This window comes from Nyctibius grandis, chromosome 5 (assembly GCF_013368605.1).
Source record: "Nyctibius grandis isolate bNycGra1 chromosome 5, bNycGra1.pri, whole genome shotgun sequence".
Taxonomy (NCBI): domain Eukaryota; kingdom Metazoa; phylum Chordata; class Aves; order Nyctibiiformes; family Nyctibiidae; genus Nyctibius; species Nyctibius grandis.
In genome coordinates this window covers 45064809-45089529 of record NC_090662.1, presented here as the reverse complement: position 1 = coordinate 45089529, position 24721 = coordinate 45064809, and the positions used below count along the sequence as shown (strand labels likewise).

At 45.5% G+C, this 24721-nt stretch overlaps 2 protein-coding genes across 5 annotated transcripts; one reads left to right on the top strand and one right to left on the bottom strand.

Moving 5' to 3' along the window:
* Positions 1–8557: 8557 nt before the first annotated feature.
* Positions 8558–14615, top strand: KRR1 (KRR1 small subunit processome component homolog). Of its 4 annotated transcripts, none has more exons than XM_068401400.1 (10): positions 8558–8665; positions 9245–9420; positions 9902–10036; positions 10256–10381; positions 10476–10559; positions 11191–11247; positions 11750–11920; positions 12090–12167; positions 12283–12376; positions 13967–14615. In XM_068401400.1, exons 1-10 carry the CDS (start codon positions 8581–8583, stop codon positions 14107–14109), a joined length of 1149 nt encoding a protein of 382 aa, XP_068257501.1. In that variant the 5' UTR covers positions 8558–8580; the 3' UTR covers positions 14110–14615. The 4 variants fall into 4 exon arrangements, with proteins under 4 accessions (XP_068257501.1, XP_068257500.1, XP_068257504.1 ...); XM_068401399.1 differs by having other exon boundaries at positions 9242–9420; XM_068401403.1 differs by lacking the exon at positions 9902–10036 and having other exon boundaries at positions 9242–9420.
* Positions 14616–15306: 691 nt separating this feature from the next.
* Positions 15307–24579, bottom strand: LOC137664133 (glioma pathogenesis-related protein 1-like). The gene is made up of 6 exons (XM_068401903.1): positions 24368–24579; positions 20252–20497; positions 18982–19091; positions 16803–16885; positions 15613–15639; positions 15307–15529 (listed from the first exon to the last, which is right to left on the bottom strand). Exons 1-6 carry the CDS (start codon positions 24545–24547, stop codon positions 15378–15380), a joined length of 798 nt encoding a protein of 265 aa, XP_068258004.1. The 5' UTR covers positions 24548–24579; the 3' UTR covers positions 15307–15377.
* Between the last annotated feature and the right edge of the window lie 142 nt (positions 24580–24721).

The following is a 24721-nucleotide window of genomic DNA, read 5'->3' as shown; positions in this document are numbered from 1 at the left end:
CACCTCCTCCTTTGCGGAGCCAAGAGACATTAGACTAGCTCTGCCCTGGAAAGCACAGCCCGCGTTAGGCATTACCTAAATCGGACGGATACTGAGACAGCTGGAGAAATCTCTGTCAGCCATCCCTGCTGGGCCTTTGGGAACGTGTGAGTGCTCTCCACACTATGTGGGAGACTTTCTAAAGCAGACGGGAGCGATCGCTTTCTAATCCCCGCTTGACTCTCTTCCCCTCTGAGGCTTTGGAACAATATTGTGATTTAGGCATTTCCTCCCACTGCCTTCCTCAGCCCCCTGCCTTCCTCCTTCCTGGCTTCCGATACATCTACCCCTGACAGGCACTCGCCTTCACCCTCCCATTTTTATTCTCCCGTGTATATCTCAGAGGTCTTGGCACAGCTTGTCGTGGTGTGGCGTTTGTTTTCTGACAACTCCCACAGGCTTAAGTCAAGACAAAAGCCTCATTCTGTCAGTCACCATATGAATACGTGATTAGGCACATCCCCTGCTCCAAAGACATTTTGATCTAAACCTGCTGCTTTGATTTCATAATGATACTAAATTCCTTTCCCAGTTTGGCTCCTGTCCCTTTCTTGTCCCCAAATTGACAGCAATTTTATTGTAGCAAGTCTTTCCCCAGACAAAGATATAGTCTTTTTTATCCACTAGTTCTTCCTTCTTATTCTGGGTTCTTCCTTCTGACACAAATTATCTTTGCTTTGCTTTTACAGCTAGCCCTTTCAGATGCTTTTATGGTTTGCAGTCCTCTCATTTCCCAGCTCCTTGCTCCCTTAGGGTTCAGCACGTGCTCTCCTCTCTGCTCTTTTTCAAAGGGAAGCCCTTGCTCTCACAAACTCAGCGATCCCTTAGCTGAGCTGAATTTTTGTTAGCCACTGAAATCTTTGCTATTGGGTCAGTGATATTCCTCTCTATTTCTTGCAAAATCTCCCTCCTGTCTTTCCAGTCTCAAAATATGAATAGATATCTGACTGTGTGAGTGTTTGCTTTTTTCCTAGGTTTTAACCCCACTAACAGCGAAGGTGAGTTGTTATTCGTCCATCACGTCCTTGTGGTAAGGTACAGATTTGTTATCTGGTGAAAAGATAGCTCAGAAGGATGGGAATTAGCATATGGTCCTGTGACAATACAGGAAGTCTCTTTCTTTTGATATTTATGTTTTCAACTCTCACTTACCCGTTCTCACTTATGATGAACTCTGCCTGCCTGGGCATCTCCCCAGCTCTCCATGGAGAAGGCAGCAGCACCACTGCGGTGTGGTTCTTCCCTGACCGGGTTTGCGATGGGCACTGTTACCTTCATCTGTCAGCACCTCTGCAGATCACTGGATTCAACAGCAAAGACAGGAACAAAACAAAACCAGAGAAGTGACTCGCACCACTGCTCAGAGAGAGAAAAAGAGAGGGGGCAGGGGGGAAGAGAAATAAAGACCACAACCCCATCCGCCTGAGGGCACAGAGGTCATGTTAGCCAGACGGGGAATGAATCAAAAGGGACTTTTCTGGAGGTGGCTGGGCAGGGGAGTTTCTGTTTGATTATTTTAATCCTGCCAGGCTACCTCCCAGTGTTGGGTCACTCAGAGATGCAATTTGGTTCCAATAATGAACGATCTCTATATTAACAGAAAAAGGACAGCGCATTTGTGTTTTTTTCATTCTGTCCAGTCCAATTAATAGGTTTTGTTGGCCAGTTTGAACTATATTTTGATCACTTGAGATGTTTTTCATGAAAGAGCTGATATACTTTAAGAGCCAGTCACACCAAGAGAAGTTCTCACTTGTGTACCTGTTTCCTGCCCTGTTGTAAACTAAAAGAATTAAGAACACCCTAAGCTAAGATAAATTTGAAATACAGTTATCCAGTTATTTGAATCAAAAGGCAGTATTGATTATTTAATTATGTGGAAATGATCCAGATGCTGAGCATTTACTACAGATTAATGACTGTCCCAGAGCAGTTAATGGCCCTTCTCCCTGCCATCAACACAAGCTACTTATTAATCCCTGGAAAAAGGCTTGCATAACAATCATAACCTGCTGTTAAAAGTTTATAAATAGATAAAAGTGTCACATGGATTTACGAGCGCTGAGGCTGAATGGGATCTGTGTGGCGTTTCTAGTGAATGAATGCCATGTGCGTGAGCTCATCTGATTGCTTGAATTATCACAAAATCCCAAGTTGCTCTTTTGGATTGGAAAATGGCACGTAAGAAAGTGCCAAGTGGCTGGAGTCCTATCTACTGACTGGGAAATAATTACTTTGCTGCATAATAAAGAGGCACTTTCATTCTAACAGCAGTGCTCTGCCTTTTTTATCATATAGCCTGAAACGCATGTAAGGGAGGCTGTGTGGCTGTGCTGTTTCATTCCTCTGCTTTGTTTTAACAGGAAAAAACACTTGTACGTATACACATGCACAGAACTGACCCAGGTCCCCCTAAAGCCCAGTGATGGGTTCAGCAGGTGTAGGGATTTTCACAGAATCACAGAATCACAGAATGTTAGGGATTGGAAGGGACCTCGAAAGATCATCTAGTCCAATCCCCCTGCCGGGGCAGGATTGCCTAGACCATATCACACAGGAACGCGTCCAGGCGGGTTTTGAATGTCTCCAGAGAAGGAGACTCCACAACCTCTCTGGGCAGCCTGTTCCAGTGTTCAGTTACCCTCACCGTAAAGAAGTTTTTCCTCAAATTTAAGTGGAACCTCCTGTGTTCCAGCTTGCACCCATTGCCCCTTGTCCTGTCAAGGGATGTCACTGAGAAGAGCCTGGCTCCATCCTCTTGACACTTGCCCTTTACATATTTATAAACATTAATGAGGTCACCCCTCAGTCTCCTCTTCTCTAAGCTAAAGAGACCCAGCTCCCTCAGCCTCTCCTCATAAGGGAGATGTTCCACTCCCTTAATCATCTTCGTGGCTCTGCGCTGGACTCTCTCTAGCAGTTCCCTGTCCTTCTTGAACTGAGGGGCCCAGAACTGGACACAATACTCCAGATGCAGCCTCACCAGGGCAGAGTAGAGGGGAAGGAGAACCTCTCTTGACCTGCTAACCACACCCCTTCTAATACACCCCAGGATGCCATTGGCCTTCTTGGCCACAAGGGCACACTGCTGGCTCATGGTCATCCTGTTGTCCACTAGGACCCCCAGGTCCCTTTCCCCTACGCTGCTCTCCAACAGCTCTGTCCCCAACTTGTACTGGTACATGGGGTTGTTCTTGCCCAGATGCAGGACTCTACACTTGCCCTTGTTATAGTTCATTAAATTTCTCCCCGCCCAACTCTCCAGCCTGTCTAGGTCTCTCTGAATGGCTGTGCAGCCTTCCGGCGCATCAGCCACTCCTCCCAGTTTTGTGTCATCAGCGAACTTGCTGACAGCGCACTCTAATCCCTCATCCAAGTCATTAATGAATATATTGAATAGAACTGGTCCCAGAACCGACCCTTGAGGGACTCCACTAGACACAGACCTCCAACTGGACTCTGTCCCATTGACCACCACTCTCTGGCTTCTTTCCTTCAGCCAGTTCACAATCCACCTCACTACCCGATCATCCAGACCACACTTCCCCAGTTTAGCTGCGAGGATGCTGTGGGAGACCGTGTCAAACGCTTTACTGAAATCAAGACAGACCACATCCACAGCTTTACCATCATCTATCCACCGGGTTACGTCTTCATAAAAGGCTATCAAGTTGGTTAAGCATGACTTCCCCTTGGTGAAGCCATGCTGAGTGCCCCTAATGATCCCCCTATCCTTGATGTGCCTAGAGACAGCACCAAGGACAAGTTGTTCCATCACCTTTCCGGGGATGGAGGTGAGGCTGACCGGTCTATAGTTACCCGGGTCCTCCTTCTTGCCCTTTTTGAAGACTGGAGTGACATTTGCTTTCCTCCAGTCCTCAGGCACCTCTCCCGTTGCCCACGACTTAGCAAAGATGATGGACAGTGGCCTAGCAATGACTTCCGCCAGCTCCCTCAGCACCCGCGGGTGCATCCCATCAGGGCCCATGGATTTATGGATGTCCAGGTTGCTTAATTGGTCCCTGACCCAGCCCTCATCAACCAAGACAGATTCCTCCTCTATCCTGACTTCTTCTGGGGCCTCAGGGGTCCGGGGCTCCTCAGGACAGCCTCCAACAGTATAGACAGAGGCAAAGAAGGCATTCAGTAACTCTGCCTTCTTTTTATCCTCTCTCTCCAGGACCCCCACCTATTTCATCAGTGGGCCTGCATTGCCTCTAGTGTTGGCTTTACCTGCAATGTATTTGAAGAAGCCCTTTCTGTTGTCCTTGACCTCTCTTGCAAGGTTTAATTCCAAGGAGGCCTTAGCTTTCCTAGTTGCCTCCCTACATCCTCTGACAACAGACTTATATTCCTCCCAAGTGGCCAGCCCCTCCTTCCACGATCTGTACACCCTCTTCTTCCACTTGAGTTTGCCCAGCAGTTCCCTGTTCAACCATGCAGGTCTCCTGGTACCCTTCCTTGACTTCCTATCTGTTGGGATGCTCTGATCTTGAGCTCGGAAGAAGCAGTCCTTGAATGCTAACCAACTACCTTGGGCCCCCTTACCTTCTAGTACCCTGTCCCATGGGATTTCCCCTAGCAATTGCTTCAAAAGGCCAAAGTTGGCCCTCCTGAAGTTCAGGGTTGTGATTCTGCTAGCTATTCTGTTCCTGCCACATGAGATCCTGAACTCTACCATCTCATGGTCACTACAACCAAGGCTGCCCTCAACCTTCACCTCTTCAACCAGACCCTCCTTGTTAGTGAGGATAAGATCCTCACTAAGATTTTGCTAGGCTGGGATCTGTATTATTCAGACAAAGGTCTTCAAAGGAGCCCTGTGCACCTGGGTCTCTCCACCCCATACTGGGCTGTTTTACCAATGAAGATGGTATGCACTGCCAGCGAAAGCTCCTTTCAGAAAACATGTTGCTGGCAGAGCTGGGAGGATGCGCAGACCCTAGGGGCTGGGGCGGCTGAGGGCAGGGAATTGCAGCGGTGCTGCGACCCACCGGCCATGTGGTAGCTGTGTCCGCCACCATGTTGGCATTTGCACTGCCCCTTCTTGCTGGTAGCTCAGCTGCCAAGCCAGAGTGCAGGGGACCCTGCTCCCGTGGGGATGCAGCATCCCCACCATGGCACTGCCCAGCTGGAGTCACCTGGGCACCAGCCTTCAGTCCCCCGTCCCCTCAGCAGCCACTGTCCCCCCAGCTAGCTGTCCTCACCCTCCTAACCCCACCAGACAAATGGTGGCTGGTTATTGCATTTGAGCGGTGACTAATAAAAATGATATAAACATGCTGTTGTCTGGAGCCAGAGAAGGCTGCCCAGAGGAGTGGAGCGGGTCTGTGGGAGCATCCTGTCTCTACCAGGAATTAGGGAAGTGGCTTCCCCATATCTGACCAGAGCACAGATCCTGAGGTAAGAGGAAAGATGAGAAATTACTGTCTCCTTCAAAGAATCAGACAGGAGGGGACATGAGGGACTTTCCTGACTCACAGCTTCCAAGCCTGTTAGCACAACAGCCTCGCCTCTTTTATTTTTAGCGGACCTGTCTCGATTGGGCAAAGACACGCTTCAGTGCAGCGCTGCATCAGAGACAGTTGTCCATCCTTTGAATCGGAGAAGCTGGGTGCCACAAGGCCGCAGTCCCTTGCCCCCTTACACCGTGCACCTCTCTCCTTCTCCGGTGCAGAGGTTTGGGAGGCTCAGGGACCTCCATGCAGCAGCAGCCGGTGCAGGGGCTGGGATGCAGGAGAGAAGAGGGCACACGAGCGAGCTGTCGCTGCCACTGCAAAGGTGCGAGATGTATACCCAGAGCAGGAGCACTGCCCGAGAGGTCTGCAGGTTGGAGAAAAAAAAAGGTGTATCTCACCAAAGACCTTTCCTCTGACCTTCAAAACTGCTCGTAGCCAGACAGCACACCGCTGCAAAGATCCTCTGCCTCACCCACTGCCTTGGCTGTGCCACCTAGCCCCTCTGTGCCTCTCCCTTAGGCTCCCTCTTCTCTCTCGCTGCAGCCTGTAATTTGTCTTCATGCTCTCGTCACTCCACGGCCTGCAGCCTCTCTGCCTCTCCTCTCCCACCCCCATGAGGAAGCTGGTTCCCACTGCCGAGCACTGCCAGCACGCCCCTTTCACAGCCCACTCCTGATTTTTTGGTGGGTTGCATCTTACTCATAGGAGGAGTCAGGCTATAAACAAGTGATGAACTAAACTAATTAAAGTCCCTCAAACTCTTCCCAAACCTGCTTTCCTGCACTTCCACACCACTTGGCCAGTTCTCAGGCGAGACATGCACCGGGCTATCTCCCCGAGGAGAAATGCCTCCCCGAGCCCCCCCCAGCCCTGCTTTTGCATCGAGCTGGTACTTACAGCCGGGCTGGACCCCTGTCCCGTGCTCACAGGCTGCGCACTGCAAAGGGGCACCAACCCAGTGAGCAGTCCCAGGAGACTTCCATGCCCAAGAGCTGAGCGAAGCAAATTTGCCCCCCTGTGCTCGCTCAGGGGCACTGCACCTTTCCGTTAATCCTGTACGGCACCCAACGCCCAGTGCCAGGCGAGGCAGGAGGAGGGCTCCAGCCTCCCCCGGCAAGGCAGGGCTGCGTGGGCAGAGGGGAACACGTTCCCCATCGCCCCCATCTCTCCCCATCCCCTCCCTGAAGCAGAAACCCCAGGGCGGGCGGGCGGGCGGCAGCCCGGTTTGGGACGCTCCCCTTGGCGCAGCGGTCACCGCCGTCCAGAGGGATGGGGGGGACTGATAACCAACCACCCCAAACGGCCGGAGGGACCCACCAGCACCCCTCTGCCTCGCCGAGTCCCCTTCCTGCTTTTTTTTCCCCGTTATATTCTCAGAGCAGAGAGTGAATACTCGACTTGCCGTTTTGAAGTGGAGACGGTGCACCCCGCCAAGCCCCTCGCAGCCCCGCGAAGGGATGCTCTGTCCTTCGGAGGCCCGCAGGCGATCCCACAGCCACCTCCCCCTCTGAAGGATGTGGACAGAGAGAAATTAAAATGAATGGCTAAAAACATGCACCAACTCGACAGCAAACTTGCAGGCAGAAGGGATCCCGGTGTCCTGTTCTCTGTGGGAGATGGGGCTGGTGCAGGGCAGAGAGGTGGAGCAGGCTAGGAAAGACAGCAGTCAGGTTCAAAGAAAAGTTGTGTTTTTTTTTTTCTCAAAACTGATTTTTGAATGAATATTTTATTTATGTGTAGATCAGATGACAGGACTATCTTTCTCACCATGATGGGCATTAAACACCCCAGAGTGCAGGCTTTTAGGAACAGGTCTGACAAACACCTGCCAAGGACAATGCCATCCTGCCTCAGAGATGCAGGTGTTCTCACTCTTAAAGGTCTCTTCCAGTTCTTCACTCCATTGGCTTCTAATGGTCCTCAAAAAGACAGTGAAGGAGGCATGTTCTTGCTTGTTTACTGAAGAAAATGCTCAATTACAGGTACAGGAAGGGGGAGGGAGGAGGATGCAGAGCATCCCCCAGAGAACCTTATGTTATTCAACTGAATAATTAGGTCTCATCAGGAACACGTTTTCTTCAGTTATGAGCACTGAAGTACTTATTTATCAATGAAGTATTTATCAATGTCCTTCAGCTTACATTTTGATGATGCTGGTTCTTTTTTCTTTTACGTTGCATAATAGTGACAAAAAATTCAAAGATGAAGAATGTGGCTAGAAGACATGTTTCATATGCAAGAGGAGGAAGGAAAGAAAATACTTGGTATATGCCTCTCACCTCAACCATGGCGTTAAATTTCTTAGAGCCTGTGCCTCTAATCAGAGGGACAGAGTCGACAAGGGGCTGCAGAGCCACCATGGGCAAGTTGGGGAGGTCTCCAGCAGCATGACCACCTGCTAGAACCTTATCAGGTTGTGCTGTGTTCACAGGAGCTACTGTCGCCCAGGTGCAGACACACCTTGAGATAAAGCAACCCTGACAGAATCATAGAATCATTTTTGATGGAAAGGACCTTCAAGATCATCGAGTCAACCACTAACCTAACACTGCCAAGTCCACCACTAAACCATGTCCCTAAGCACCACATCTACTCATCTTTTAAATACCTCCAGGGATGGTGACTCCACCACTTCCCTGGGCAGCCTGTTCCAATGCTTGACAACCCTTTCGGTGAAAAAATTTTTCCTGATATCCAATCTAAACCTGCCCTGGAGCAACTTGAGGCCGTTTTGTCTCGTCCTAAATGGCGAGCTGGGGGAACTTTCTGCGTTCACAAGCAGCAAGGAGACGTTTCGGTCCAGCAAGGAGACGTTTCGGTCTGACGCGCAGCCCGCAATGCCCGTTGCTCGATAGCAAAAAGCGAATTGTGCTGAACACAAACGGTGAAGCCCCTCTCCCACCCCAGCAGCTGTCGCCGGCCCGCCCGCCCCAGGCCGCGCCCCCCTCAGGCCGCGCCCCTCTCAGGCCGCTCCCCGTTCGAGGGACTACCGCTCCCGGCGTGCACCGCGGTCCCGGCCCCGCCCCTTCCCGGCGCGCGGCGCTTCTGGTGCCGGGTGAGGGGTGGCGGCGCGCGGGCAGACATGGCGGAGCCTCCCGAGCCGGCTGGGGCCGGGGCGCAGCAAAAAGAAAAACAAAAAAATAAAACCAAAAAGAAAGCGGCGACAGGTGAGGGCGGGGTGAGGGTTCGTGCGGGGATGGTAGCCGGCTCGCCGGGAAGCCCTCGGGCTGAGGTTTCCCCCCGTGGCCGCGGGCCTGCTGCCCCGTTCCGGCGCCGGGGTTCCCTCCGGTTTCCTAAAACACCCGAGGGCTGAGGAGCTGGGCCGCGATTTCGTGTGAGCAGAGAGGCAGCGTGGGGGAGGCAGGCAGGCGGCTTCCTGGCCTGCGGCGCTGGGTGGTATGGAGGCGGCTGTTGGGTGCGAGGGGCGCGCAGCGGTGGCCCTGCTGTGGTGCGCCCGGCCTCGCAGCGCTCTGGCTGCTCGCGTCAGCCTGGTGTGGCTTGTTCTTGGGGAATATCCTATCCACAACGCATATTTCAGTTGTGGAATTTTTTTTCTTAAATAAATAGCTTAAACCAGTAACTTCTTTAAGGTATAAAGAGGTGCGAAACGCATTCAACAGAGTATTAAACGAAATTTTGTGTCCCTGCTTTCAGTTATTGTATCTTTTGTAGTTAAACGGGGGGGAGAAGTAGTAGTCACTGATGAAAGAGGAGGAAAAACCAACTTTTTTTAATACCTACAGCAGTTGGTGAATCTGAACTTCTTACTGTGCCAGATGGATGGAAAGAGCCACCCTTTACAAGAGAAGATAATCCCAAAGGGCTGCTGGAAGAAAGCAGTTTTGCGACGTTATTCCCTAAGTATAGAGAAGCATACTTGAAAGAGTGCTGGCCACTCGTCCAGAAAGCCTTGAGTGAACATGTATGTGTACTTCCTGATTGTGAGACTGTGTTTTATCTTTTGGGAGATACAGGTGTTACTTAAGCTTATAAAAATAGTGCAAGTTGCTTTTCGGATGCTGTATTTGTGTGTATTTCTACTGTGCTTCAGTTTAGAACTGTTAGCATCATTTTTTTATTGTCATAGAAATTGGTGAAGGTCTGTGTAGCCAGACTTGTAGTTCTTTATAGATGTTGTCAGCAAAGCTCTCTGCTGGCAGCTTTGTTGTGCCTGAATGCAAGGAGAGGAGGGAGATGATGTTTCGGGCCTTGTGACACATATATTCAGTCTTTTGTGTGTGTGTGTGTGTGAATTTCCTTAAGCTCAGAGTCACTTTAAGAAATGTGGAAAATGGATTTGCATCCAGTATGTAGCGTTCCGTTTGTTAAATTCTTACTGCCAAAGGTGAATTCTGAGGTTCTTATTTAGAGATTGATTTACTATTTCTTTTCAAATATTGCAGTATGTGAATGCAATGTTGGATCTAATTGAAGGAAGCATGACTGTTACTACCACTAAGAAGACTTTTGATCCATATGCAATCATCAGGGCTAGAGATTTAATAAAACTTCTGGCAAGAAGTGTTCCATTTGAACAGGTCTGTGTTAAATCCTAGCAGTTTGTATCAAATTCTATCACAATACTCATAAAATCCCTCAAAATGTGGGATTTTCAAGTGAGTCAAGTAAAATAAAATACATATTTAAAGTAAATATATCTGAAAGTGAAGTGAGAAGAATAAACTGCAGTATTCTCTTTGCTGTTCTGAATAATACATTTGCATTCAGATCATGTTGCCTGCTTCTTGTCTCTTTAGGCAGTTCGTATCCTTCAGGATGACATTGCATGTGACATCATTAAAATAGGCTCTCTGGTGAGGAAGAGGGACACTTTTATAAAAAGAAGAGGACGACTTCTTGGGCCAAAAGGATCTACTCTGAAGGTATTTCTAATAGGCGTAGTAACCAGAAGATTCTTAGACACATTTCTGTCAGGTCTTCAGTTTACACTTACTTCATTTCTTTTTTTTGGTGTAGGCCCTGGAACTGTTAACAAACTGTTATATTATGGTGCAAGGCAACACTGTTTCAGCTCTTGGACCCTTTAGTGGGCTAAAAGAGGTAAGGGAAGGCAGATGAGCAGTTCGTGTAGCATACTTCTGTGCCCAGCTCGAGCGCAGACGAGAAGCAAAATCTGGCAGCCTCAAGAGTATCTCACTGGCTTTTCAGCTCTATGTTAGTAAGCTACATTTACATGAATGTTCATAGTCTTAGCTGCTGAATTTTGTTTAGACTCTGGCATCTTTCTGTCTCAGAAGTAAAAGAGTATTTGTGAAATACTCCTTTTTTTCTTAGCAAGAATTTTTGTAGTTTCGGATAAGAGGTGTAAGAGTGAAAATACTGCAGAGTTAATGATGTATAACCTTAAGGAACATCTAACGTTTTTCGTAACTATGTAGGAGAAGAATGCTTGTCAAAAGCAAGAGTTTCGCATGACACCATAAAATCCATGGTAATATGAAAGTAATGTTTGTGAGGCGTGCTGGAGTGTATTAGAAACATGACAGTATTATTGAGATTTCTGAAGTGCTGTGCCTTCTAGTTAGCCATGTGCGTTAGCGTTTTAAATCTACCTACTTTTGGGGGCACGTGGGAGAGGAAGCACGGTAGTATACCTGGTATTTTAATTGATTAGGATATGAAATACTTGCTGAGTTTCCTGTTCTTTTTTTTTTTTTTAAATTAAATACAGGTTAGAAAAGTTGTTCTGGACACAATGAAGAATATACATCCCATATATAACATTAAGGTTAGCATGAAACACTGTACATCTTTATTTACAAGAAAGTTCTATTTCTTCTCAGAGAGTTGTCTTAATAATTTACACGTTTCTGTATGGTAATCTATTGTTGAGAATTTCTACAGTGTGCTGCTTTAGAAAAACCCCTGACTTTGATATCCTCCATTTTGCCAGGATATAGTGCCATAATATCATTAAAATTATCTGAGAAACCATCAAGGGAAAAGTGTGTATAAACTTTCTTCCATTCGATTGTTTGCTTGATACTTGCTCACTTAAACTGAGGCACCTTCTCCAGTGCATTCTGTCCCCATTTTGAGACATACCTATCTTTCTCGTTCTGCTGTTTGTAATTAAACCCCTCTACTCTTACTGAAGAGGGAGATGGGAGGTTCAGATGTGGCATATTCACTGTAAGAAAGTTTAGTAAAACTTGTAGTTTGGAGCTCTTGGCTGCTGCTGTAATACTATTTTTTAATAATTTCTTTGTGACATTCTAAAACCACCGAAGACTTTGATGATCAAGAGGGAATTATCAAAAGATCCTGAACTGAGGTCACAAAGTTGGGAAAGATTTTTGCCTAAGTTCAAGCGGAAGAACTTGAAAAAACGCAAGGAGCCAAAGAAGAAAAATACTAAGAAGGAGTACACACCGTTCCCACCTCCGCAGCCAGAAAGCCAGGTCAGCTAGGACTTTATTTGATTATGCAGGAATAAAGCATGACTTGAAATCGTGTTCTTGCTAACAAGAGGTTGGGAGGTGTTTTCTGTCAGGTTCTGATTTCCTGATACTATACATCTGGCTTATAACGCATAATTATGTAAAACTTCTCGGTACTTGTCTTACGCAGATTGATAAAGAATTGGCAAGTGGTGAATATTTCTTGAAAGAAAGACAGAAGAAACGAAAGCAAGTACAAGAGATAAAGGTAAAGTTGTTCTAACCCACTCTTCATTTAAAAAGCATTTGACTGCTGACTTGGATTTTTTTTTCCCCTTTTGTCCTGCTCTAATGATACTTGACTTTTTTGTTGGTAACTTTAGGCAAAGCAAGCAGATGCAGTCAAGAAAAGACAAGAAGAAAGAAATAAAGCTTTTATCCCACCCATGGAAAAGCCAGTTGTGAAAGCAAAGAAAGGTAACCACTTCTTTTTTTCTGTGTTCTAAAACCTTCTGCTGATGATTCCTAGGCTGAGTGATTTTGCAGAGATACAGCTGTAGGAAATAATAAAGGTCATGCAAAAAGATCCTAGTGGTTAGATCCATTCATGGAGTTGCCAGGGACAGTAGAAAGATCACGCAGCCCATAACTCTGTACCTATAAAATGACAGTTCTCTGTAGAATGTTTTCCTGATGGAGATACTGGGACGCCCATGTCAGTTGGTTGTTCTGGCTACATCAATTTTTGGCTTTCAGTCCTGTAGTGCAGTTGCCATAACTTTTACATTCAAATGTCTTTTCTGTTAAGAAAAAGAAACCCCAAAGCAATACTTAGTGAAAACTTATGCCACAATTAAGTATTGGTATAAGATAGGGTATATAGCTTTTCTAAAAGTTAAAGTAAAAACCACACTTTTTTATGCACTAGAGAAACAAGTTTTCAGTTTTCTGGATTAATTTATACATATTCATTCATTGTATTAGATACACTATGGATGTTTTGTATTAGCTATACTAACTACATATTATTACACTATATATTACACAATTTTTTCTGAACTGAAAAGTTCTTGTTTCTCAAAAAGTGTGTGTTCTGCAGCATTGATACAGTACTTTTTTGTGATGGCAGTACATTTTAAACGATCCTGCTGTTGACTGTACTGTATCTCAAATACTGTGCTTTTCTAGCTGCTGTGTGTTTTGACCTGAAATCCTCCAGTCTTCCTGGAATAAATGACAGCAGTAGTTTGTATGTAGAGAAGAACTGAGATCCAAAGACACCTGGTACCCACTGTTAAATGTAGGACTTAACTGTGTGAGACAGGAGAGTTAGATCCAAACTCATGACTCATGCCCAAAAGAGAAAATACCATCACCTAGATGAACATAGGAGTAGGTTATTCCTGTTGCTCAGCATTAAGTGCCTAAGTACTCAGGCACTCTCTGTAGAAGTCTCTTACAAAAGTCTTCATGCAGGGGTCAAAGATCTGTATCATATTCCCCCAGCCCACCCTTCCCCATCCTGTTTCCAACAGCGGCCGTTAATGGATGGCCAGGGAGTGAGTATAAGGATGGGACAGGCATGTTTGGCATCTTACCATCTTAGTTACTTGCAGAAAGACAAAATACCATGAAAGCTTCTCCAGGTGTAAGAACTCGGTAACTAATTTCTTCTCTTCTTATTTGAGACCAACCAAGCCAATAGGCCTATGTCCAAGAGAAGATATATGTATTAATTTAAGAGGAGTACATTTGTGGTTTGAGGAGTGGGTGATAATAGTTTGTATGTGTGCAGTGTGGCATCTGCATTCAAATGCAGTTGTATAGGATTCCTTATATGAATGTCCTCCTTTGAATTCTGATGAAAGAGGTTTTTGGATAATACTAATTCCAACAAAAAATGATTATTAGAATAGTTGATAAAGACATTAGTGAATATAAAATGAGTCCTAACCAGTGCCACAGGATGCAGTTTACTGTGTTTATGTATGAAGTAGTCTTGTAGACCGTTAAAATTTAGAAAAAGTAAAATCAATGTCTGTTATCTTTGTGTTTTTTACTATGTAGCCTCCACTGAGAAAAAAATTGATATTGAAGCCATCAAGGAAAAGGTAAAGAATGCAAAGAAGAAGAAATTAGGAGCACTTCCTGTGGAAGAAGTCAAGTTAAAAATGGCAGCAGATGAAAAGAAAAAAAAGAAAAAGAAGTAATTCACCACTTGAGATGCTCACTTTTCTATGTCAGTGAACATTTTCACACTTGGAAGATTTGAGACTTCTTGCTCTCAGTATAATGTGGACAAGAAAAGACTAGAAAGATCATTCTCTTTTCATAAGTACACTTTAATTAATGGACCTGAAGCAGCTGTGCAAAATTGCTGAGGTTGGTGAAGAGAATCTGCACTGCTGTGTTGTTTGGGAAAGTAAGATAGTGTATTTGGATAATGTCCATCTGCCTAAAGGAAAGGTTTGGTAACAGAAACATTTACGAGTTTGATGGCAGGATATTAAACATTAAGGTCAGAGAAAACTGGTGGGAGTTTATGGTAGTTCTTGTGTGAAAGAGTACCAGACTATATGCAGCCTCAGTCATGGTGAGAACTTTTGCAAAACGGGCAAGATTTATTACTGTATTATGCTTTTGTTTCTGTAAAAGCTGATTATTTTTGTGTGTCTTGTCTTGGTGTTAATAAACTGTTTTAATATGTTGTTCTTAAGTCCTTTAATGAGTCATCTACTGCATGAGGTACATGTTTTCTAGGAAACAACCTCACAGCTTCATGTGAGAATTAGACAAACTATGATCTTAATTGAATGCCATAAATGAACTGTCATTTATTAGTATTATCCTGGAGGCTGTTAGAATGTGGTACAAAGCAAGTGTCTTTCCACACACAATGTGCTGCAGGGAAAGCATAAAGTCTTGTTATCTTTCTTTAAATATATTCTTAATTTATTTCTTGCTTGGAAGAAAGTCTTAAGAAATTGTGTACCTCTTTTTCTTTTTCTTGTTTTTTGAGGCTCTTCCCCTTTTTTAAAGGAAGTTTAGAGGTTTTAATTTCCTGAAAATGCGAATTGTGATGAAATAGAGTTCACTGGAAGAGCAGATGTTGCTTATTTGATACACCTGAGAGAAAGCAGCAAATGTAATGATTAGAAGGTGGTAGAGCTACGCCAATTTCATGATAGTGTTGGATTGCTTTTGTCAGATTTTGGAATTTCGATCACCTGCACGTGCAGTAGAAATGATTATGCTAGAACCTTGCAACTCACTGCATTTAGGTTAATGACCTTTTATTTGACACTAGTAAGTGAAAACACAGCCATTTCCTTTTTTACATATATTCTAAATTCTTATTTATATATGTGGCAACCAAGCCGGTATTTCTGTACTTCTAAATCACCTGTGGATGCAAACAACTTATGTGCAGGGAAGGGATGAGCTGATCTGAGTGCTCTTGTGGTTTTCTGCATGTGTGTCACTCACTGGCGGGTGCTACAGACCAGTGTTTTGGTAGGAGCCAGGCAGCCAGAATTGTCAATATGAGGAGTAATGGCCTTAAAGCAATAACAGTGATGCAGTACTCGTCACATGCAGGTCTGTCCCAGTCTGGATGCCACCTGGAATCACCTGCAAACAAAACAAATTAGTTGTTTTCAAGTATAACTGCACCAAGGGCAACAAATGGAAGCAGTAATTCTGGTGGTACTTACTAATGACTTTGTCACGCTCTGCATTTTCTGGAGAGAGAAAAGAAGTGAACGTAAGCAGACTTACACGTTATAAACAATTTGAGTCTAAGCAAAAGGGAATGAAGTGTGAGCCTCACGATGGGCTCACAAATACAGCTATGGGAGCTGTGTTTCTTTCCAGGAAGAAGCAAAGACCTGCTGACTTCGGGAGAGCCCTGCAGTGACTCTCAGGGCTTTGCTGAGGAGTACTTGATCTCACTATGTTGACTTCTCCTCCCACCAGTGGCTGGCATGGAGAGGACTCACTCCTCCAGATGTGCTTCCCCAAGATCACTTTGGCTTTTGCCCACTGCCTCGTGTTTAAGATCCTCAGCCTGTAGCTAACATTAAACAGTCCCTGCGTCAGGGACTCCCTCACTTTCCTGCGGTGCTGGTGTTTTAATGCCACCTTCCCACTCTGTTAGTTCACCTGAGGTCGAGTGCTGGGGAAAAGCATGACCGTACCCTCCGCTCCCCCTGGGCAGATGTCCTCAGCACAGTGCCCTGTCCTTCTTATGGGAATTGCAGAAGGTCTCCTCCCCTCCTGACTCCATCCAGCCGTTGCAAAGCCAAGTGCAGGAGAATCAGGTGGGCTGCCAGGGGCTCAGGCTGAGCACTGTGTCCCCGTGAAGGGCTCTCACAAATCAGCCTGGCTCTCTCACAGTGCTTAGGGGAAAGCAGATGGCCTGGCTGATGTTCACTGGAGAGAGCAGCTTTGGCAGTGCCGTGGCAGCTCTCCCCTCCCGCAGAGGTACGGCTGGGGCAAGGCTCGCTTGGACCTGCACCAACTCAAGTGCAGCTCATGCACCAGGTAATAACCTGGAGCCCCTGGGAGGGGATGTGTATCCCCTTCTGTGCTTCCTGTTTCTGCAAGCACTAACTTCTGGTGGGGTTAATAACACCTTAAACTGCAGCCACTATATCTCCTATATCATACCCTCCAGCATGCGAAGAGCAGACCCCATCCCGTCACTCCCCGGGGTAGAAAACAGACTCTTTTCACCCTCCTCCCCTCTCTTTGAGCATTGCTGCTCACTTGGCTGCTGACTGCAGCTTTTCAGACTATATTTAGGAACAGGAGAGCACTGTGCCTGCCTCCTGCCAGTCTCTTGTGTGTGCTCTTTCCCTTTCTACATGTGCTTGGGGAGGAGGGCTGGTTGTCTTCTACTTACGACACAGCTGGTTGGCACACTGCTCGCCGTTACAGCCGCTGCATGCTGCTCCAGTCTTGTATGGGCGCACTGGGTAATTCCCACTGCAAAGGAAAGTAACACTGCTCTTAAACCGTCCTTGGGAGAAGCACCTTAATACCTACCACTAATTAGTTTGTAACCTGGGTTTTTTGCTTCACTTGTGTTGATAGGGAGATGGTTTTTGGACGGTCCCTGTCTGAGTGGCCTGTGCCCAAGACATGCAGCGAAGCAGAAGAGATTAAGTGTAATGAGGCACCCAGTTGTTCAGGAACCTGGAGACAGCAGTATTGCAAACCTGGGAATTAAAATAGTCTCAAAGCTGGATAATCTGCGTGTGTGGAGACTGTGGGCTCTCAAAGCTGGCTCTAGCTATGGGAGCAAAAGCAGGTTCAGTTACTGTGTATGTAGGTGTATATTCAACCTCGAAGAGGAATCTGGTGCTGGAGAATCCCTCATAGGTAGTGATCTCATCAGTTTGTTGGTAAATATTTTAGGAGTGATGTGTGTCTCCCCGGCTCCCTCCCTCTGCCAGCGGCGTGAGTGGCACCAGCTACCTCTGCCCAGGCTCTTGGCTCGGTATCACCTGCCCCCATCTGATACTGCACCAAACACAGCTCAGTGCTTCGCTTTTCTTGGAGCATGGACAAGGCGAGATTTATAGCGTGCCTCAAACTGCCCATAAACACACTGAGAGGGATTTATATGCACGTAATCTCAGCAGTGCTAAACTTCGTGGTAAAACCTCATTACTTTCAGCAAGGTGAGGCTTTCATTGCTTGGTCTAAGCGGAAGAAAATCCTTTGGAGTATATTCACTTTAGGAATTGAAATTGTACATGCATCTTGCTTTGGCCCTTGGCAGAGCTGAAAATAGTTAAGGATTAGATAAATACAGAACTTAAGTTGCTGCTTCTCAAAAACAATAGCTGGTCGTGACATTACCCCACTTCTTAGTATGCAACAGCCTGTTTTTGGTGTCCTCACCCAGCAGGGAAGGGCCCAGCTTTAAAGCCCTCTCTAGAGCCTCTCAACTCCCCAGAGAGTACCCTGCCTGCTCCGCTGGGTGCTGCTGAGGGTGAGAGCACCGCTCCTCTTCCCCATGGGGTCCTTGCCAATGCAGGGCAAGCAATCCAGCATGATTTCGGTCCTCTGCACAACACAGATATTGGCCAAGGGGCAGAAGGAGGAAGGCGTAGCTCATGTCTTTGGGAGGCTCGAGGGACAGAGAGCACCTCCCAGCAGCGTGGAGGCCTCCTTGCCTGTGCACAGGGTTTTAACATCATCTAGCATGGTGCGGTGCACAGCTAGTGCTGAGAAGGGAAAGGAGAGGCTGACCTGAGTGATCAGTGGCTTTTGGCTCAAGAGCCAGCAGAGGCAATGGTCCTTCAGCCTGTTTGGGTGTGGGGCTTCTGGGAGAGTGGGTTTGTTGCTTTGGCACAGCAGCAGCTGTGTAATTTCAAGGTATCTGGTCAGGGGTACATATTCTTCCAAGGATGAAGCATGGGGAACAAGAATGCCAAACTTGCTCAAGTTTATGGGCTGGCCTGGCCTTGGCCCAACATGGTATGCCTGTAAAGCTTTTAAAGCTGTATTTAGACTGTGGTGGCATTAATTAGCTGGAGAAGGGTAAAAAACATCCATCCTAGCTGGATATCCTGCTGACTACGCATATGAAGGACCTCTGGATTAAATTTTGCCTTGAGCAGCCCCAGCCTCACGAGCAGCCCTCAGCTGCTAAGACTGCAGCTGCAAGCATTGCACACTTCAGTGTTTGTCCAAACCATTGACCTGGAGGCTTAATTCTGCAGGCATGTATGGAAATATTTTCAAACTTTGGGCTTGTACCTTGGAAACCGTCTAGGGCCATCTTGGCATCCAGGAGCAAGGGATTAATTTTCAAATGATCACTTCAGTATTTTAATGTCAGCATCTTATATTTTACCCTTTCTACCAACGCCACTGCTTTTTGGCTCCAATACATAGCCCTCATCTAGCAAAAAAAAGCTGGTTGGACAGAAGTGCACCTCTTTCTCTCTTTTGGGGACCATTTCCTCCCACAAAACACATGAATAGATGGATTGATCTAATAAAGTTGCGTGTTGTGGGAGGGAAGGGGTAGGACCCAAACCCTATGAAATATTTGTAATGAAAAACCTTACGCCGGCCCGTAGTTGCAGATGAAGTGTGCTGCGTTGGTTATGGTGGAGTAGGCCACCCTGGGACAGAAGTGGACAGCACAGCCAACCTTGTAGCTTGTAGCCCAAACAACCTGCAAAGACAGACAGGTACACCGATGACAAAGGCTTTGCTTCAGCATCTGAAGTGTTACGGAGATGACCTGCCCTCCTCTGTTTCACGACAGCGAATTGTCTGAGGAGCACTCCTGGCCCTTTCTTTTTGTGGCTGTTTAGTGCCAGCTCTGGTAAGAAGGGACAATCCTCAGGCTCATGAGGGTGTCCTCAGTGCAGCGACAGAGCAGAGGCTACTCCTGACGCCAGCCATAGACAACTGCATCCCTGAGGACAGTGAAGGGTGAAATCACAGGACCCTCCTCATCCCAAGCAGCCACCAGCTGAGGCATATGCTGGGGATGTGGTTGTGGTAACTGCAGTAATTGTACCTGGGGGAACCTTTGCTTCTCCACAGCTAGGAAGGAGGGAGAGGAACAAGGGGTTCCTCAAAGGTGCAGACCCAAGGATGCCTCCCAAAGCTGGGCAGACCTCCAGCTTCTAGCTACAGTCACTCACCGCTGACTCCAAATGAGAATATTTTCTCATTCTGCCCCATGCAACTGTCTGAGCTGCTCCTTTACAAACAATGTGGTAAACTGCACTGCGCCTTAGTGCCAGGTAAGGTGCATTTCACTGCAGTTTCCAGATGCTGACTCTTGCCATGTCTGTGTGAGCAAGGTCAAAAAGCAACAGGCTGTCACCTCCCATGGCTCCTTCATCCAAATATCTTCTCTGCAAGCAAGAACCTGCATGTGTTGTTCAGACACCCCACCAGCTTCAGCTCATCCCTTCAAGTCCTAAACACATATGTGTATCTCCGCAGAAAATATTGCCCTTGGCATGGCTCGTGGTGCCGCGTGGAGACTGCCTGCCAGAGCTGGGACCTCTTCCCACCACGCACTGCAGCCCACAGCCATTGCTGTGGCCTGGTTCTTGGCCACTGCTTGGCTAAATCTGACTGCTTGACAGCTGTCCTGTTTTCCTCCTGGAAACAAAATACAACTGGCATATTTAAAAAAAATAATGCAGTGACTCTTTTCCTCCATAAAATGGGGACATGAGAACATCTTATGCACACAAACAGAAAATAAGTCTACAAGATTTGGAAAACAGTTCATTGAATCTTCACCAGAAATCCAGAGTTTCCGTGTCAAAATGGCAGTGCTTCACAGTTTAGATGGAGAAATGCAATGCCTACCTGCGTATAGTGGCTGCATGTTCCTCTGCAGTTATTGGTGGCATAATTGTAGGCGCTGACCTCGTTGTACCAAGAGGTGATGGCTCCTTGCACAGTAAAAATAGAAAGTGAGCCAGTCCAGAGGTTTTCTCCAACAGGGGTAAATTTGGGGTGAGCCTGCCCTGGCTTTTTGAGGTACGTATTATGTTTAAACATGCATTTCTTTGCCCACGCCTTCGCGGTCTTTGCCAAATCTGGATCCCAACTCTGCAAAATAAAGATGACTAAAAATCACTTTGGTATCTTAGCAATGCAGTAATTCAGAGGAACTTTCAGGAGAAGCTGGATGTCAGTAGCATATATGCTTCAGGTTCATTTGGTTTTTGCTTCTGCTGAGACCTGCAGAGCTGCATGGTAAATTGGCTTGTAAGTTCATTTCTGATTTGAACTTAGTCACTCATTGAACTTGAGGAAGTTTTTGGGTGATGGGTGATCTTGGCTGACTGGTTTGTTGGACACCAAGAGCTGTATGTCAGTCAAATGCAGTGTTTGGGACGCAATGTGCATTTCCAGGGTGTGCCGGCCATGAGAGAACTTTAGCTTAATTTAAACAGTGAATTTAGAGGTAACCTGGGGGTTGGGGGATTGCTTACCATACCAATCAGATTGGAGTCTTGTGCAGCCTCATGTACTGAGGCCACTGCTTGCAGGTCAGTTCACAAGCACGCTGCAATTTTTGGGAGAGTTTAAACTCAGTCCCTTGGTTTGCATCTTTTTTGTTTGGTGGCTTCAAATGTTAGTGCTGAATTCATATTTGTGGAATCACTCATTCACTTGCTATTCAATCCTGCAGAAAGTGGTTATTTAAGCAGTTAAGTTATGTAAGTGTCTTTTTTTTGCACTGGAGGTAGTGTCTGTTTTTGCTGGGTTTTCTTGTGCACACAACTTGATTGTGCAAACATAGTATTGTACCTCCTGGAAAATGCAGTACCACGAGTGTATGCCTGTAGTTCTAGTTACACTTTGTGTCATGTAAATGAAGTTTTTTTGACACTGCTGAACTATTTTGGATCGGACTTTTTAAAAAAATAAACTTTTTTATTTGTCCTTTTCTATATGGATTAAAATATCTCAGTTGCTTCTGCAAACAATAGAGTCACTAGAGCAATTGTTTAGAACGGAGCAGTAACAGTGACTAAGGAAAAGGCTGTTAGATTTTATGGCTGTTTTACAGAATATAGCATTTTTGTACCATAGATAAGTCTGAAAGAATTTGTGTATTGTTTGTGCTACCAATATGTAATTAAAAATTGCAAGATCATACCAAAATACATATACAGAGATTTGAAAATACTTTGTAACCTATGTCTTCCATTTATTCCTATGGCTCACATTTGGGGGGCTGTATTTTCCCACAAAACTAACACATAAATAATTTGCCTAGGAGCTCAGTGTATTGAATGTTAAAGGTAAACCTGGGGCAGGGGACCTTATTTCAAGTGAGCAGTTGATATTTCTTTAGATGATAACTTTTAGGGACAATGAACAAAATCTGGCACTGCACAGAAGTTGTGTTCCAGGCCGGGCATTACTGCAAGTTAAGACAGAGGCTGCAGTTTATATTTTGGCAATGCTCTGAGGTCACAAGGAGAAGACCATGCTGAAAGATGTATGACAGCAGTGGATGCACCTTAGTGCTTCATGGTCTTTTTTTTTCACATTCTGCTTTTTAAGAGTCTGCACATCTATTTTCTCCTTCATCCGATAATAGTATTAATAATAAGTTTTAAGTTCCTTAAAGACATGCCTAATAATAAGTTTAAAGGTAAATTAATACATTTAAATGTTAAATACTTTCCTCTTTTTGTGTGAGTGCTTAAACTGGCTGACAGTTGAAAAAGCAATGTGCAGAAACTGATAGTTCAGAATGATCTTTAGTTTCGCTATAGTAATACCCCTTATTTGCTTATGAAACTACATTCATGCAAAAAGATTGGACTAAATTGCATGGGAGAAAATGCACAGGACAGGGAGGTTTACATGTAGATATCATTGCTGTTTGAGAAAACAGTCATTACAACTTTTTTTTGCCATGAACTATTTCTCAGTTTTGGTTTTATAACTCAGGTGAGTTGCTTGCTGATTTAGGGATGGAAAACAGAAGGTATGGTAAGTGAAAAGTGATGTGAGGCAGCAGGAAGTCAAAGGAGACTGTTGTGAAGCCCTGATGAAGCTGGTGAGACTCTTTCTGTGGGCTTTGAAGAGCCTTGGAACAGACCTAAGCAATGCTTTGGGTGAACAGGAAAGGGGTCACGTTTGTCAGGTAAAAATGTTAAATCGGCATTCTCATTTTATAATAAATGTATTACAAGTACAGAGGGTTGGGCTTTGTTACTTGGGTTAAAGGAGTTTCTGTCTTGTATTTTCTTTTAAAAACTATTTTTCCAAAAGGTGGAAATGCCCTGAGTTCATAGTCTTCATTTTTCCATGTCTAGGTGGACAGTTATCTGCAGCAAACAGAAGTTCCCTGTGAAATAAAGAAGTCATATTCTTTTCCTCATTTTTGAAGTGCTAAAGGCCATTCAAAAATGAAGAAATATGCTGTTTTCAATTCCAATGCTTTTATCTTCTTAATAGATTTTATAATGTATTGTACTGCTTTCTCCACATTAAATTCTTCCTGGGAGAAGTCATACTTAAGACTATGATTTTTGCAATGTTATAAAAGAAACTTACCATGATTTAGTTCTTGTTTTATTTGTAATAATCTTTATCTGTTTCTTAAGCCCTTTTTTCAGATTTCAGTTCTTTAATTTTTCAAAAGGAAAAATTAGGCACAATTTTAAAAGACGAATACTGCTCTTTTAATACATCATATCAAGATTTTGTTGGTGTAGGGCCAGTAAAGCAATCTAAAAAACAGCATCTGGAGCAATACATACTGGAAGTTCAGGTTGCCTGGCTAAGAAAGCTGAAGTGAAAGACACATCTAGAAGAGAAACTAAATTGTTTCCTGTCAGGCTTGCAACTCGAGCTTGCTCGCTGCTCACTTACCCCTCCCTAATGGGCACTTCTTTTTTAGTGTTTGACAACCAGAAATGGAAAATGAGGGGTTTTTTTATTTCAGTTGGGGTGTTGCTAATTACAGATGTGATTATGTCCTCTTCTGGTGGTGACCATGCAAGATAGATAGTAAGAAAGAGGAGCAAAAGGAAAGAGATCAGAATTAGGACAATTGCTATGGTCCATCTGAGAGATCTGTGAAGATTATCCCAAGAAGAAACACGGTATCTTAAGTATTACCCAGTCAAAGCACAAAAGGTGATGGATGTTGCTCCCAAGCTACTGGAATTGAACATCTCACAAATTAGAGTCAGGCTTCTCAGCCATAAACCCAGCTTTGGGTACGTATTTACAGCTTCCTTCTTGCTGGGTTTTCCATGTGCCACCCAGCAGGGAGACAAGTGTCATGAGCCATCTGAAATGAGAGGTAGCCACTTTTCGGTATATTTTGAATCATGACAGGCTGCCTTTTGCATGGTGGCTGCAGATATTGACCCCTGATGTGGCCAGGGAGAAGGCAGGGGGTCAGAGCGGCGCGGAACCTGATGCCTCCAGCGCTCTCTCCTGCTGCACTTGTTGCCTTTTGGCTTCCCCTGCAGCCCCAGCACCTAGGAACAGCTGCTCTGTTGGCTCAGTCCGTGAGAGCCTTGCAAAGAAAGCCTAGAGAAAGCTCTTCAACATCGTTTGGCAACAGTCTCTGCCCTTGCCGACTCAAGTATGAAAGGTTGTGCTTAGGTCGGCACATAAATTACACCCTGGGCTGTTGAGCTGTGGTGCCTTGGAACGAGGAGGCTTTTCACAGCACAAACCGACAGCATTAGGCTGAGGATTGAAATTTTGGGTTTCAAATGAGGAAATTAAGCCAGGCAAAACTATGCATGTACCCGATCACATAAAGCCATCTGATAATCAGCTCCTTTTTCTCTGCTTTAAAAAGAAGTTGCTCTTATGACCCCAGGAGGCTGGGGTTTTTTTCCTTTTTTTTTTACATTTGATCACAAAAACAATCTTTGAGAATCATAAACACGATCACAGTGCTACACACTTGCACTTAAATTGCGAAGATACCCTTACCATGTAGAGCATGTTGCTGGCTGGTGGATTCGCTCCAGACCGGAATCTGTTATGGGTTCGCACACATTCCTCAATAAATATTGGATCTCTAACATCAGGCAGTGTCGGTGGTTCATAAGAGTCAGAGGAACAACAGAAGTGCAGTAAAGCCAGCACACAAGCAGAAAATCTCCGTGCCATAATTCTCAGCCTCTGCTCTTCCAGCTTTACGAGCAGAGTGTTTCAGCTGTACAAGGTGGTTTTAGCTCCATGAGCAGCGTTTTGCTTGGAAGGCTTGTGGGCTGGACTTATCTTCGCCATGGTAACGGACTATGGCGTTGCTAACAGGAAATGAGTCATACTTCAGGAGCGTTG

Bases quoted from the DNA above. Each gene is read 5' to 3' on its own strand.
- KRR1 (XM_068401399.1), top strand. From the start codon at position 8,581: ATGGCGGAGCCTCCCGAGCCGGCTGGGGCCGGGGCGCAGCAAAAAGAA. The intron at 10,382-10,475 runs GTATTTCTAATA...TTTTTGGTGTAG, and splicing joins CAAAAGGATCTACTCTGAAG to GCCCTGGAACTGTTAACAAA. The intron at 12,377-13,966 runs GTAACCACTTCT...TTTACTATGTAG, and splicing joins AGTTGTGAAAGCAAAGAAAG to CCTCCACTGAGAAAAAAATT.
- LOC137664133 (XM_068401903.1), bottom strand. From the start codon at position 24,547: ATGGCACGGAGATTTTCTGCTTGTGTGCTGGCTTTACTGCACTTCTGT. The intron at 16,886-18,981 runs GTAAGGTTTTTC...TTTCCTTTGCAG, and splicing joins ATCTGCAACTACGGGCCGGC to TGGGAATTACCCAGTGCGCC. The intron at 15,530-15,612 runs GTAAGTACCACC...TTTTGTTTGCAG, and splicing joins AGAGCGTGACAAAGTCATTA to GTGATTCCAGGTGGCATCCA.